General features: G+C 41.8%; 1 protein-coding gene across 1 annotated transcript in view; it reads left to right on the top strand.

Moving 5' to 3' along the window:
* Nucleotides 1-15,941, top strand: part of LOC126249484 (dynein axonemal heavy chain 7-like) — a 1,193,512-nt gene that overhangs the window by 949,003 nt on the left and 228,568 nt on the right. Inside the window, exon 43 of the mRNA XM_049951137.1 lies at nucleotides 634-826. Coding sequence (XP_049807094.1) covers nucleotides 634-826 — 193 coding nt within the window. The remainder of the gene's footprint in view (nucleotides 1-633; nucleotides 827-15,941) is intronic.

Raw genomic sequence — 15,941 nt, 5'->3', positions numbered from 1 at the left:
AATGTGACACACAATCCATTAAATTTAAAGCTACAAAACACCTCCATAGATGATGAACCCAGCACAAAATTCTTAGAGGTACAAATTAGCAGCCATCTGAAGTGGGGGAACGTGTTAAGAAACTGTCAAAAGGATATCTACAGCATGCTATGCAGTTTGAGTCTTTACACTGGTGTGCAATGATGCATGTCTAGGAACTGTATTCTTTAGCTATGTGTGCATTCAGTCCTCAGATATGGCATACTTTTTTTAGGGACTTAGTCTTCATAATTTATTAACAGTTTTCAAAATGGAAAAAGAGCAGCAAGAATCATAATGAAAATCAATAAATGGGCTCTCTGCAGAGAATTATTTCTATTCTGACTGTTAAATGTGAGTTCATATTACAGAGTGTAGTGCACCTCAAGAAAATATGGAAAATTATAGGTCAAACAGTACTATTCATAACTATTGAACAAGACAGTCTTACTCTAGACAGGAAAAATAAGCAGAACCCCTAACACACTGATAAAAGTGTGTTATATAGGGTGTAAATCTATTGTATAATGCCTAGCTAAATAAATAAAGAATATCCATTAGAGCAGTGAATAGCCATTTCAGATAATACCAATAAGCATGTATTTTTTCCCACAGGTGATCTCTTGTACATAAGTTTTGGAAGAAAGATGATAGAATACAACACAGGATTTCGCTTTTATATGACAACCAGTTTAAGGACCCCACATTTTTCTCCAGAAATATACAGCAAAGTCACAATTATCAATTTTGTTCTTACTGTTGAAGGACTGGAGGATCAACTTTTGGCAATTGTTGTGAAAAGTGAAAGGTCAGTAAATAATTTGCCACTATCCTACACTACTTATTATCTACACTCTTACAGATTTTGATTAATTTTTATAACACTTTTTTCATTAGATTTCAATGCTGAAGAGACACAATGGTACATAAAAGACCAAGAAATTTTCTCATTTTGACAAAAATGGGATGAAGTATTAACTAAAGTCTTGTCTAGTTAACTACCCTGAATATTCACCCCATATAGAGAAACTACAATTTATATACACAATGAAACCAAATTTCTCTTTATTATGAGGATAATTTTTTAAGGTTTTAGGTTTCATTTAATATGTGTATGATGGGGAGGTCTTCAACACCATAGACATCTGCATTAGTTACGAAAGAAATGAAATAAATGCATGCCATTAAGATTAATAGAATTTATATTTCAGTGCTTACCATATCTATTGGCATAAAATATAGAGAGGTGCATTATTTTCTGTAGTTTTTTGAAGATACATAATAACGTAAATTGTTTTTAACAAATGGATTTTTGCATATATTTTTTTCAAATTGAGATAGCTAATCATGGTCATTGTGTAAGCTCTCTGCTTCACCTATGATCTCACTGAATTCAGTTACTGAGAATTCTTGAATAGTTCTTTTGCAAATACCAGAAATTATGAAAAGTCAAGTTTTTGTCACAATTTCCATTAAACTCTGTATCATGCCATTCCTACTTTTATTGCTGTATACTGACATTCAGTTCCCCAGTGTTTGAGTCACCACCTGAATGGATTTGGCTTAATTTCTGAGGTCTCTAAACCTGACATTATGCAGAAGTAATACGGATGCAACTATACTGGATACTTGAACTGCAAACTAATGAGATAACTCAATATAGAAAATGCCATGATTGGCAGATGAGTGGTAATATGACTGTGTAGGATGTTAATTTCAGATTGCAAATAACTGTCAGAAAATGTGGTAAGTCATGGCATATGGCATCTTCTTAGGAACAATCTTGGCATTTACTTAGTATGGGTTGGTTATGAACCATGGACCTTGCCATTGGTGGGGAGGCTTGCGTGCCTCAGCGATACAGATGGCCGTACCGTAGGTGCATCACAACGGAGGGGTATCTGTTGAGAGGCCAGACAAACATGTGGTTCCTAAAGAGGGGCAGCAGCCTTTTTGGTAGTTGCAGGGGCAACAGTCTGGATGATTGACTGATCTGGCCTTGTAACATTAACCAAAACGGCCTTGCTGTGCTGGTACTGCGAACGGCTGAAAGCAAGGGGAAACTACAGCCGTAATTTTTCCCGAGGACATGCAGCTTTACTGTATGATTAAATGATGATGGCGTCCCCTTGGGTAAAATATTCCAGAGGTAAAATAGTCCCCCATTCGGATCTCCGGGCGGGGACTACTCAAGAGGACGTCGTTATCAGGAGAAAGAAAACTGGCATTCTACGGATCAGAGCGTGGAATGTCAGATCCCTTAATCGGGCAGGTAGGTTAGAAAATTTAAAAAGGGAAATGGATAGGTTAAAGTTAGATATAGTGGGAATTAGTGAAGTTCGGTGGCAGGAGGAACAAGACTTTTGGTCAGGTGATTACAGTGTTATAAATACAAAATCAAATAGGGGTAATGCAGGAGTAGGTTTAATAATGAATAAAAAAATAGGAGTGCGGGTTAGCTACTACAAACAGCATAGTGAACACATTATTGTGGCCAAGATAGACACAAAGCCCATGCCTACTACAGTAGTACAAGTTTATATGCCGACTAGTTCTGCAGATGACGAAGAGATTGATGAAATGTATGATGAGATAAAAGAAATTATTCAGGTAGTCAAGGGAGACGAAAATTTAATAGTCATGGGTGACTGGAATTCGTCAGTAGGAAAAGGGAGAGAAGGAAACATAATAGGTGAATATGGATTGGGGGGGGAAGAAATGAAAGAGGAAGCCGCCTTGTAGAATTTTGCACAGAGCATAACTTAATCATAGCTAACACTTGGTTCAGGAATCATAAAAGAAAGTTGTATACCTGGAAGAATCCTGGAGATACTAAAAGGTATCAGATAGATTATATAATGGTAAGACAGAGATTTAGGAACCAGGTTTTAAATTGTAAGACATTTCCAGGGACAGATGTGGATTCTGACCCCAATCTATTGGTTATGAACTGTAGATTAAAACTGAAGAAACTGCAAAAAGGTGGGAATTTAAGGAGATGGGGCCTGGATAAACTGAAAGAACCAGAGGTTGTAGCGAGTTTCAGGGAGAGCATAAGGCAACAATTGACAGGAATTGGGGAAAGAAATACAGTAGAAGAAGAATGGGTAGCTCTGAGGGATGAAGTAGTGAAGGCAGCAGAGGATCAAGTAGGTAAAAAGACGAGGGCTAATAGAAATCCTTGGGTAATAGAAGAAATATTGAATTTAATTGATGAAAGGAGAAAATATAAAAATACAGTAAATGAAGCAGGCAAAAAGAAATACAAACGTCTCAAAAATGAGATCGACAGGAAGTGCAAAATGGCTAAGCAGGGATGGCTAGAGGACAAATGTAAGGATGTAGAGGCTTGTCTCACTAGGGGTAAGATAGATACTGCCTACAGGAAAATTAAAGAGACCTTTGGAGAGAAGAGAACGACTTGTATGAATATCAAGAGCTCAGATGGCAACCCAGTTCTAAGCAAAGAAGGGAAGGCAGAAAGGTGGAAGGAGTATATAGAGGGTTTATACAAGGGCGATGTACTTGAGGACAATATTATGGAAATGTAAGAAGATGTAGATGAAATGGGAGATAAGATACTGCGTGAAGAGTTTGACAGAGCACTGAAAGACCTGAGTCGAAACAAGGCCCCGGGAGTAGACAACATTCCATTAGGAGTACTGATGGCCTTGGGAGAGCCAGTCCTGACAAAACTCTACCATCTGGTGAGCAAGACATATTCACATATACATTATATAATAAATATGTAACACTTTTTGTGAAATCAAGCTGTAATTTTACAATTAATATAAAGCTCTCATATCCCCTAATTTGATAATAATCATTCATGCAGTGATCTCCTATGGACGTGGGTAAATAAATAAAAAGAATAAAAATAAAATAAAAGAAATAAAAATAACAGGATTTCAAAATTAAGATACCACAATGCTTAGCACTGAGCCACCTTTCTTTTTGAGGATATTGTGCAGTAAAAGGCACATAAAGTATATAGAAAATACCTTGAAAACTTTGACTGTCATTTCTCACAAATGGTCGGATATCTATGGATGAGCTTAGATTTTCCTTATTTTGATTGCTCTTCCAGTGAGTAAAGTTCCTGGGAAATTGGGTGATGGAATTTGACATGTTCTCCTTGTCAGTTAACACAGAATAGGGAATCAGTTGTCATAAGGAGGGAAACTTAATGTGCATGGGGTTCCCAAAATTCATGAAAAAATTTTGAGAAAGATAAATTTTCTAATTGGACTTATTGACAAATTAACAGGTTATTTTACTGTAAGTCTACATTTTCATAAACAGAAAAATTAGGGTTGTAAAACTGTGGTACTTTATTTTGGAAATAATTGTGGTACATTTTAAGATTGCAAATTTCTATGGCACAAAAGTTATGTATACATTTAACTTTTGAAATGCTGCATTTCCAAAAAAATTAAATGTTTGAGGAAAAGAGGAGAATTAGGGCTTTCAAATGAACTAGACCATTCTTAAAACAAGAAAATTTCAGCATTTTTTACTTTTGACATGTACGTGATTTATAGGTGTTGTTGATCACGAATATTTGAAAAATACTTCTAGGTAAACAAATTGTGTTGTTGTCATTATTAATCAGAATATTACTGAGTGAATAATGAAGTTTTATGAAACTTGATATGAATTGGAATTTCTCTGGTATAAGCATTTGTGGCATAGAGCGCCATAAATATCAATATTTGTTCAGTGTATAAGTGTGCTATCTTTGAGGAGAGGGCTTTGGGAGGATGTTGGCTGCTAACGGCAGTTAGCCTCCAGAGTTGTATCTGTGTAGAAGCGAAGTGCTAATAAATCCGTATCTGAGAGAATTCTAGTTGTTTAAAAAAATGGTTCAAATGGCTCTGAGCACTATGGGACTTAACATCTGTGGTCATCAGTCCCCTAGAACATAGAACTACTTAAACCTAACTAACCTAAGGACATCACACACATCCATGCCCGAGGCAGGATTCGAACCTGCAACCGTAGCGGTCACACTGTTCCAGACTGAAGCACCCAGAACTGCACGGCCACACCAGCCAGCTCTAGTTGTTTACCTACAACTATATCCTATTCCCTCACTGGTGACCCTGTTTTTTGTGTAATACGCATCTGAGTTACCGCCCGAAGGTTGTTTACGTGCCTACTGCATCGGGTTTCTTCGCGATCGCGAGGCCCATTGTTCAGCTTCAGACAATGGCCTTTCAGCACTCACCGCCGCCCGGATTTCAGCAACATCTCTCCAGCACTCCTGCCATCATATTGGACATGCCGCAAGACTCTTCGGAATCCTTCAGCCTGAATGTGCAGTGGAATTCATTGAGTGCCGCCAGTTTCTTCCAACCGTCAATGGTCGCGGACTCTGGCTTTGTTAGCCTAGACCTTTCCACATGTTCTCCACAGAGTGTTCCTACTCCTGTGTCGAATGCACAATTCAATACAGTTCATGGCGTCGAGCAAAGTTTTGCTACTTTGGAAAATCCAGTAGTAAATTCAAACTCGAATCAGTTCCCAAGTCATGTGTATCCTTCCGTTCCACCTAGTCAACAGGTGCTCAATGCTTGCCAAACAGCAAATATCACACCGAGTGTGCATCCTAGTGGACATGTGTGGGATCCATGTGTTGCTTGTAATCAAGTCAACAATTCTGTGCTGGACAGTAATTACCCAGACATCTACAACCAGTCCCACTCACCACATCAATGAGAATGCAGTACGATCCTCACACTGTTCGAGCGTCCGACGCTTCTCAGCCGCCCACCCGGCGTCAAGTAAATTTTGTGACACCCGCATTGCGGACACCAATAATTCGGACTTGCTATCTTCTGCATGCTCTACTTCCGTCTGAAGAAATAGGCGCACCTCTGCAGTGACTGCAATGCCAAATCTGTCAAAACTACCAGACTTCAAACCCACTCACCCGGAGTTCTGGTTTAACCTGGTTGAGCAAACATTCAATGTCTGTGCTTTGGACGACAACGCACGCTTCGCCTGCCTCATGAACCATCTTCACAACCACATTGATTTAATTTATGATCTGGTCAAAGCACCCCCCCTAGAAGGGAAGTATGCTGTGGAAAAACAGACGATACTGGAGCGCGTCTCGAAAACCAGGAGAGAAATGTGCAACAGCTCATCTACAAAGAGCATTTTGGTGACAGGTCTCTGTCCCAGCTGTGGCGGTGCATCCATCTTCTCGTCGATGAGCAAGTTATGCCTGATGACACGCCTGCAGAAATCTGGACAGAAAAGCTGCCTTTGCCTGTCCAGAGTGCAATCTCTGCGTATGAAGATAGGCCAGTAAATGAACGTTTACACGCCGCCGACAGAGCATACTCTGCCAGGCAACGTGAGCTCCGTGCACTGCATTCTGGATGTGACCACACTAAGAAGCTTTCTGACACCATGCCCTTGTCTGGTGCTGCTAATAACAAGGTCGTTAAACTAGCCGCTCTGCCTGCACCTTCAACTCCCCGCAACGACAGTGCATCAGCCTCTGTGAAAGACTCTGGGTCACATACTCCGTCACCTAGCAACTACCCACAGGAGCACAGGCCCGCCCAACCTTATTGTTTCTTCCACGCAAGATTCAGGGAGCAAGCTCCCAAATGCCAGTCACCGTGTTCTTACCCAAACTCCAACCGCAGGTAGGCTGCGGTGCCACCTCCTGCGATGTAAACAATGGGCACCATCCAACTTTGCATTCCATTTCGGACAACAACTGTAAGTGTGGTCGACTCTATGTTCGCGATTTACAGTCAGGTGTACGTTTTCTGGTAGACACTGGTGCAGATGTCTCTTTGCTGCCGGTTTGCCTAACAACCAATAAAGTGCAACCACAGAAAACAGTACTTTGTGCAGTGAAGTTGTCTACCCTACGGTGTTCGGGTTCTACTCTGTATACAGTGAAACTTTCGCCCGAGTGCAAGTTGGAGTGGACGTTTTTAGTATCAACAATTGAAGAACCTATTCTCGGAATTGATTTCCTCAAGCACTATCAGTTGTCACAAGATTTTGTGCAAAATACAGTGTTTTACCCCCCACTAAACAAACATATTCCTTTCACTCCGCCGAGTGACAGTTCGGCTAACACCAAACATGTGTGATGTGCTAAGAAGTGTTTAAACCTATCCTTGGAGCTGCAATCGTAGACAAACAAGTGGCTAGTGGAGTGCACCAAGTCTTTGAAGTTACGGATGGAACGTATGGAAATGCTGCTGCATCTCCGCAACATACACCACAATTTGGCCTCCACACAACAACGCCTCGCGACACTACAAGCAGACGACTCGTTGGCTACGGACAAGGTCAGTTCTATGCCAATCTGGTGTTCCCGTGCCCACGCACGTTAACAACAATGTTGTGAACTCTGTAAACTGTGTCAGCACACCCTCTTGTAATGACAGTGTATGCCTGAGTGCTCATGTTCCTTGCGTTCCGAATTGACAATTAACTTCCGAAGCTCGTGGCAATGAACTGTAACCATCTGATGTTCGGCCACGCCCACTCTTGCCTACAGCGCTCATAGCGGCACGGCCCACTACCAAGAATCAGTGTACTAACCTCGCCCATGTTAACATGCATGTGGCCTTTACGCAGCCTACGAGCGGTTGGCACACCTGTACTTCCGTGCCCTCAGCACCACAGCTTTGCCCATCCGCCACTGCCTGCTCTGCTTCATGGACATCTGACTCTAGTGCCACACCACGTATTGCAGTAGTCACTAATGGCACAGTACATTGGTTACGTCTAACCGATGAGCCGCCCATATCGCAACGCACACCCTGCCTCAAGCCGGAATTTATGAAAATTACAAAAGAACAATTAGATGATCTATTACAAAAGGGAATAATTGAACCTTCTTCCGGTTGCTGGGCTAGTCCTATCCTGTTTGAAGAAAAGAAAGATGGTACTTGGCGCATGGTCGGAGACATATGCGTTTAAATGCCTGCACCATCATTGATAAATACCCGGTCCCACACATTGCGGACTTCAATCATGCGCTCACAGGTGCAAAGTACTTCTCTGTTTTGGACTGTAAGCATGCATTTGATCAGATTCCTATGGCTCCAGAGGATATTGGAAAGACTGCCATAACGACTCCCTTCTGGCTGTTTCAATACAAATTTATGCCATTTGGGTTGAAAAATGACCCCCAAACATGGCAGCGTTTCATTAATCAAACTTTATCCCATCTTAACTTTTGTTTCTTATACATGGACGACATATTGGTTTTTGCTTCTACTTTGGAACAGAGTGAGGAGCGTGTTCAAGTTGTGACAGATATTTTAGCAGCTGCTGGTACTGAAATGAACAATAAAAAGACTCAATTGCACCAGTCATCCGTCACATTCCTAAGTTATGTTGTGCCGTCGGACGGTCTGACACCACTGCAGGACAAGATCAAGCCTGTCCTCAAGATGCCACAACCCCAGACCTATAGGGAATTACGCAGGTTCATCAGAACAGTTAATTATTACCGTAAACATTTGCCAGCCACTTCTGCGGTGCAGGCTCCTCTCACAGATGCTCTTGCTGGCCCACAAACTTCTGGCACCTGCCAGGTCCCATGGACACTAGACATGGACAAGGCATTTAACGAACTCAAACAGCTGTTGGCCTCTGCTGCCACTATTGCTCACCCACATGTGGACACCACAATGTTTATCACTACTGACGCTAGTGACAATGCTGTCGGCGCAGTACTGAGTCAGACATACAATGATGTTATGACCCCCCTGCAGTTTTTCTCAAAAAAGCTAAACAATGCACAGAAGAAATACTCAGCATTCGACAGAGAATTACTTGCAGTTTATGAGGCCATAAGACACTTTAGAACTGATGTTGAGGGACGAGATTTCTGACCACAAGCCATTGGTTCCTGCCATAAAAAATCCTGCGGCTGATCCGCCCCCATGACGCTTTCCTCACATCGATTACATCTTGCAATTTACAAATGACATTCACTACATCTGAGGAATGGACAATGTCATTGCTGATTTTCTCTCACGCATTGGTGCTGTCACAACCTTAATTGACTTAACAGACCTACCTCGGTTGCAATCGGCAGACCCCGATACCATGCAGTTAATTTCGGACCACAGCTCCTCTCTCCAACCGGTATGATCTACTTTCCTTGGCATATCTGACTTAGTGTGGTGTGATGAATTGACTGGTACATTGTGGCCATTCATTCCTAGGCCCCTTCAACGCCAGGTCTTTGACAAATTACACACATTAGCACACCCCGGTGTCAAAGCTTCCACCCGTCTGGTATCTGAACGATTTGTCTGGAGAGACATGCGCCGTGACTGTGAGTCTTGGGCCAGGACATGCGTGTTGTTTCAACAGAACAAAGTTTGCAGGCACACTTCCCCACCCCTCGGATGTTTTGCCCAACTGCCAGGCCAGTTTCACCATGTTCACATGGACCTCGTAGGCCCTTTGCCCCCCTCCGAGGGTTTCCATTACTTGTTTACAGCTATTGACAGGATGACTCGGTGGGCTGAGGCTGTGCCTATTCCAAACATTACCTCTGAGACAGTAAGTCGAGCAGTCTTAGATTCGTGGATCTCTAGATTAGGCTCACCAGTTTACCTCACCACTGACCAGGCACAACAATTCAAGTCTTCAGTTTTCTCCGACTTATGTAAAATGTGTGGTATTGTCAAAATTCTTACTTCCGCATACCACCCCCAAAGCAATGGGCTTGTTGAGCGATGGCATCACACCTTAAAGTCTGCCTTGCGTTGCCATGACTCACTATGGACAGAAGCACTGCCCTTCGTGCATCTTGGCCTTCGTGCGACTTTCAAGGAAGACCTCAAGGGTTCCGTAGCCGAGTTTGTGTATGGCCAACCTCTGGTTTTGCCTGGAGAATTAGTCACTCCCACCCCACTTCCATGGCCCTCTGAACTCCCTTCACTTCTTGAGCGAGTGCGCTTGCACTGCAACAAAATTCAGCCGCCACCTCCAGCTACTCATACACCTCCGCGCATGTACGTACCGCACACGCTAGACTCTTGTGAGTACGTGTTTCTCAGAGACGACTCAATCAAAGCCCTGCTTCAGTCGCCCTACACAGGTCCTTACAAAGTCTTCAAATGCTCCGAGAATAACATGGATCTCCTCATAAAAGACTCTGTAACCACGGTCTCACTCAACCGAGTGAAACCTGCTTTCATTCAGCCTCAGGTGAACCTCCCCGATTCTGCCCCTATTTCACCCACTCCTGCTTTGAGTGGTCATCCATCTTCTCATCCCATACATTCAGGTATTGATTCTCCACAGCGTGCTTCTCTGCCGAGCACTGCTTTTTCTCCGTGTTCATCTAATTCGAGTGGCCAAACTTTTCGAGGTTTCACTCCTCACAGCCCTCGCAGTCGAACTGCCAACCACTCAGATTCTACCATTGTGTTACCATCTTCGTGTGACAGTTCTTTGTCACGCCGTTCAAACCATGCTGGCTCCATGTTGCCTTCAGTCATGCTCCCTCGTCCGCCAGCTGATCGCCCGAGGTTGTTGCCTGCACAGTCCAGTGCACCTGCCACACCCCTCTTCGCAGATGCTTCCCCCTGCCATGGCTTTCCCACACCTCCCTGCCTCCCTGCCATTGCTCGTACAGGTGTCACCCAAGAATTCACAACACATGTTCACCCTGATGACATACATCAATTATCTGTTGTCGTAGATGGCGATATGGTGTGTGTGGTACTCACGTGTGACAATTTTGAGGGAGGAAGTGCAGGAACTCGTGTGGTGCGCCGCTTTAAATTGAGCACAAGTGCTGCGTGTGGCAATTTAAGTGCCTTTGTTAGGCCTTCTGGCAAGGTGATTCTCTGCCTGCCTGCTGACGAAGTGCTACACCTCCACTCCAGGACGGGACGTCGTCTTCAGCCGCTGGTGTCGCTTGCTGACTTCGCCGTCGACGTACCAGGTTTCACCCCCCGGTCTCCCTACCAGTCGACCACTTCTGCCTGATGCAGAAGAACTGTATGTTACCTTCCTAACTTCTCACCCCCCCTTCCCCATTCACAGGGACGTACTCTATACTGCACAGGGAGAAGGGGGGGGGGGGGGCTATGTGGCGCCATAAATATCGATATTTGATCAGTGTATAAGTGTGCTATCTTTTAGGAGAGGGCTTTGGGAGGATGTTGGCTGCTAATGGCAGTTAGCCTCCAGACTTGTATCTGTGTAGAAGCGAAGTGCTAATAAATCTGTATCTGAGAGAATTCTAGTTGTTTACCTACAATTATATCCTATTCCCTCACATTAAATGAACAAAGGAAAAAGAAAAAAAACTATAAATTGAAGGAGTAGAATTGTAGCAAGTGGAGCTATCCAACCTTGCTATGTGTCATTACCTCCACTTGCTTCTACAGATAAGATAGTGCTATGCTGGATAATCCAATGAAAAAAATTTATCTACAAAAACATTGAGTACAGTCAAAATTGGTAGCATTTATCACAAGCTGTCAAGAAAAGTTCTGTTTTGAAAACTGTATCTATGAGAATTACGTAACACATAAGCAATATAAAAATTATAAGTTTCTTGGTAAACATATTCAATTTAGAAATATAACAAACACTCATTACATGTGTAATGCCTTATCAAATTAAACAGGACAAAATGTGGCCAGGCTGAACATTTTTATATAAAACAAACGTAACAAAATTTAAAAAACACCCACAGTAAATTTCATGCATACATAGACATACATAGAACTTTAACTTTTAGAAAATTTTAGTAATTCGACAGTTCTTTCTTTACAATTTTCATTACAATTCCAAATATTTTAACATCAGCTGTATTACACATGGTAATCATACCTGCTGGTGATGTAGAAAAATTTTTGTCAGGTTGGAACTCTAACCCGGGCTTCCCGCTCATTGCAAGTGATCACCTTAACCATCTTGGCTATCTGTGCACACTTCCAGGACTGACTGAATCCTCCATATGTCACAGTATCTACACTCCTTTTGCTTGCACCCCTTACCTGGATTCTTTCAGCAGGGATGTTCAGCTTAAGTATTACCATTTTCTATGTCTATGCTGTAATGTTTATTATTACAATATCTGTTTTTCCACAAGCATGCATCAATAGCTGAGATGGTTAAGGCAACCACTTGAAATAAGTGGGAAATCTGGGTTCAAGTTCCAGTCCATCAGAAATTTTTTTGTGTCACCAATTGGTATGATGTCTATGCCTGATACAGCTGATGTCAAAAGTATTTGGAATTGTGATAAAATTTTGTAATATTGCAATAGCTGCAGATTGTCACAAATGTCTGTTCCTTCAGACATGGCTGCACATCTGAAGGAACAGACATTTTAATAATAAGTATTACAGCCTAGATGGGAAAAATGATGGTAATACTTATGCTGAACACATTTGTCTCACTAACGTTGTTGTGGAAATCCAGGTAAGCTGTGAGCAGTGGGGGAGTAGACTCTGTGACATATGGAGATTTTGATCAGTCCTGGAAGTGTGCATGGACAGCTGAGATCTTTAAGGTGACCACTCCCAATAAGCAGGTAATCTGTGTTCCATATTTTTAGATTTCCAGAAGGCTTTCAACACCATACCTCACAAGCGTCTTCTAACCAAACTGCGTGCCTAAGGTGTATCGCCTCAGTTGTGTGACTGGATTTCTAATTTCCTGTCAGAATGGTCACAGTCAGTAATAATAAATGGAAAGTCATCGAGTAAAACAGAAGTAACATTCGGCGTTACCCAAGGAAGTGTTATAGGAGACTATCTGAGTAGCCATCTTAGATTGTTTGCAGATGATGATGTCATTTACCATCTTGTAAAGTCATCAGATGATCAAAACGACTTGCAAAATGATTTAGATAAGCTATCTGTATGGTGAAAAAAGTGGCAATTGACCCTGAATAAAGAAAAGTGTGAATTTATTCAAAAAAATGGTTCAAATGGCTCTGAGCACTATGCAACTTAACTTCTGACATCATCAGTTGCCTAGAACTTAGAACTAATGAAGCCTAACTAACCTAAGGACAGCACACACATCCATGCCTGTGGCAGGATTCGAACCTGTGACCATAGCGGTCGCTCGGCTCCAGACTGTAGTGCCTAGAACCGCACAGCCACTTGGGCGGCTAAGTTATTCACATGGGTACTAGAAGGCTGGAAATTCAGCTAAATACTTAGAGATTACAATTACAAATAACCTAAATTGGAATGACCATGTAGATAATATTGTGGGTAGAGCAAACCAAAGACTGCAATTCATTGACAGAACACTTAAAAGGTGCAACAGGTCTACTAAAGAGACTGCTTACACCATGTTTGTCTGCCCTATTCTGGAGTGTTGCCGTGCAGTATTGGATCCTGATTAGCTGAGACTGAGGATGACATTGAAAAAGTACAAATAAGGGCAGCTCATTTTGTATTAACACGAAATAGGGGTGATAGTGTCACAGACATGATACGTGAATTGGAGTGGCAATCATTAAAACAAAGGAGTTTTTCGTTGCAAGGGAATCTTCTCATGAAATTTCAATCACCAGTTTTCTCTTCCAATTGCAAAAACATTCTGTTGCCACCCACCTACATAGGGAGAAATGATGATCACAATAAAATAAGAGAAATCAGGGCTCACACAGAAAAATTTAAGTGCTCGTTTTTCCCGTGTGCCATTTGAGAGTGGAACGGTAGAGAGACAGCTTGAAGGTGGTTCATTGAACACTCATCCAAGCACTTTATTGTGAATAGCAGAGTAATCATGTTGACTTCTTAAATAATAGAACCCAGTACGTTGTCCTCAATGGTGAGTGTTCATCGGAGGTGAGGGTATCATCTGGAGTGCCCCAGGGAAGTGTGGTAGGTCCGCTGTTGTTTTCTCTCTACATAAATGATATTTTGGATAGGGTGGATAGCAATGTGCAGCTGTTTGCTGATGATGCTGTGGTGTACAGGAATGTGTTGTCATTGAGTGACTGTAGGAGGATACAAGATGACTTGGACAGGATTTGTGATTGGTGTAAAGAATGGCAGCTAACTCTAAATATAGATAAATGTAAATTAATGCAGATGAATAGGAAAAAGAATCCTGTAATGTTTGAGTACTCCATTAGTAGTGTAATGCTTGACACAGTCACGTCGATTAAATATTTGGGCATAACACTGCGGAGCGATATGAAGTGGGACAAGCATGTAATGGCAGTTGTGGGGAAGGCAGATAGTCGTCATCGGTTCATTGGTAGAATTTTGGGAAGATGTGGTTCATCTGTTAAGGAGACCGCTAATAAAACTCTAATACGACCTATTCTTGAGTACTGCTCAAGCATTTGGGATCCCTATCAGGTTGGATTGAGGGAGGACACAGAAGAAATTCAGAGGTGGGTAGGTTTGATCATCATGCGAGTGTTACGGAAATGCTTCAGGAACTCGGGTGAGAGTTTCTAGAGGAAAGGAGGCATTCTTTTCGTGAATTGCTACTGAGGAAATTTAGAGGCTGATTGCAGTACAATTTTACTGCCAACAATTTATATTTTGCGGAAAGACCACAAAGATAAGATAAGAGAGATTAGGGCTCGTACAGAGGCATATAGGCAGTCATTTTTCCCTCGTTCTGTTTGGGAGTGGAACAGGGAGAGGAGATGCTAGTTGTGGTATGAGGTACCCTCCATCACGCACCGTATGGTGGATTGCAGAGTATGTATGTACATGTAGATGTAGATGTAGATGTAGATGTAGATGTAGATGTGAAGTCCCAATCTGGCACAACTATACCAATAGGTATGATTTTCATGCATAATACAGCTGATGTCAAAAGTATTCGCAATAGTGATAAAATTTTGTAATATTACAACAGCTGCAGATTGTCATGTATGCATATCTGAAGGAATAGACACACTAGTTTTTTTCAATATTGAAAATGGTTTTCATAAACAAAACAGAAACATCTTTTGCACAGTTCATATTTGTTGTAGATATTTTTTCCTTTCCACTTGATGTTAATTATATTTCACTAAGGGCATGTAACTGAATCTACTTTTTAGTCCTTTCCTCAAGTCCATCTTTCAGTCCTTTCCACATAACAACCACCATCTTTTACAAGTTCTGGTATGCCACTGCTCCTATTGCTCAGAGTCCATAGCTGTTATTATCTGGAGTCCAGTATCTCATAGAATTGTGCATCAAAAAGAAACAAATAAAATGTATTTTAGTAGCTACATACATATTTCAGTGGTCATATTAATAAATTAATCATGTTTTTCTTTGTTTAAAACAACATTTATTATTCAGTCATCTACATCTACATCTACATGACTACTCTGCAATTAACATTCAAGTGCTTGGCAGAGCGTTCACCGAACCACAATCATACTATCTCTCTACCATTCCACTCCCGAACAGCGCATGGGAAAAACGAACACCTAAAGCTTTCTGTTCGAGCTCTGATTTCTCTTATTTTATTTTGATGATCATTCCTACCTATGTAGGTTGGGCTCAACAAAATATTTTCGCATTCGGAAGAGAAAGTTGGTGACTGAAATTTCGTAAATAGATCTCACCGTGACGAAAAACGTCTTTGCTTTAATGACTTCCATCCCAATTCGCGTATTATATCTGCCACACTCTGTCCCCTATTATGTGATAATACAAAACGAGCTGCCCTTTTTTGCACCCTTTCGATGTCCTCTGTCAATCCCACCTGGTAAGGATTCCACACCGCGCAGCAATATTCTAACAGAGAATGAACGAGTGTAGTGTAAGCTGTCTCTTTAGTAGACTTGTTGCATCTTCTAAGTGTCCTGCCAATAAAACGCAACCTTTGGCTCGCCTTCCCCACAATATTATCTATGTGGTCTTTCCAACTGAAGTTGTTTGTAATTTTTACACCCAGGTACTTAGTTGAATTGACAGCCTTGAGAATTGTAC

Source organism: Schistocerca nitens, chromosome 3 (genome assembly GCF_023898315.1).
Source record: "Schistocerca nitens isolate TAMUIC-IGC-003100 chromosome 3, iqSchNite1.1, whole genome shotgun sequence".
NCBI lineage: Eukaryota > Metazoa > Arthropoda > Insecta > Orthoptera > Acrididae > Schistocerca > Schistocerca nitens.
The sequence above is the reverse complement of the archived record's forward strand: the minus strand, read 5'-3'. Positions and strand labels throughout refer to the sequence as shown.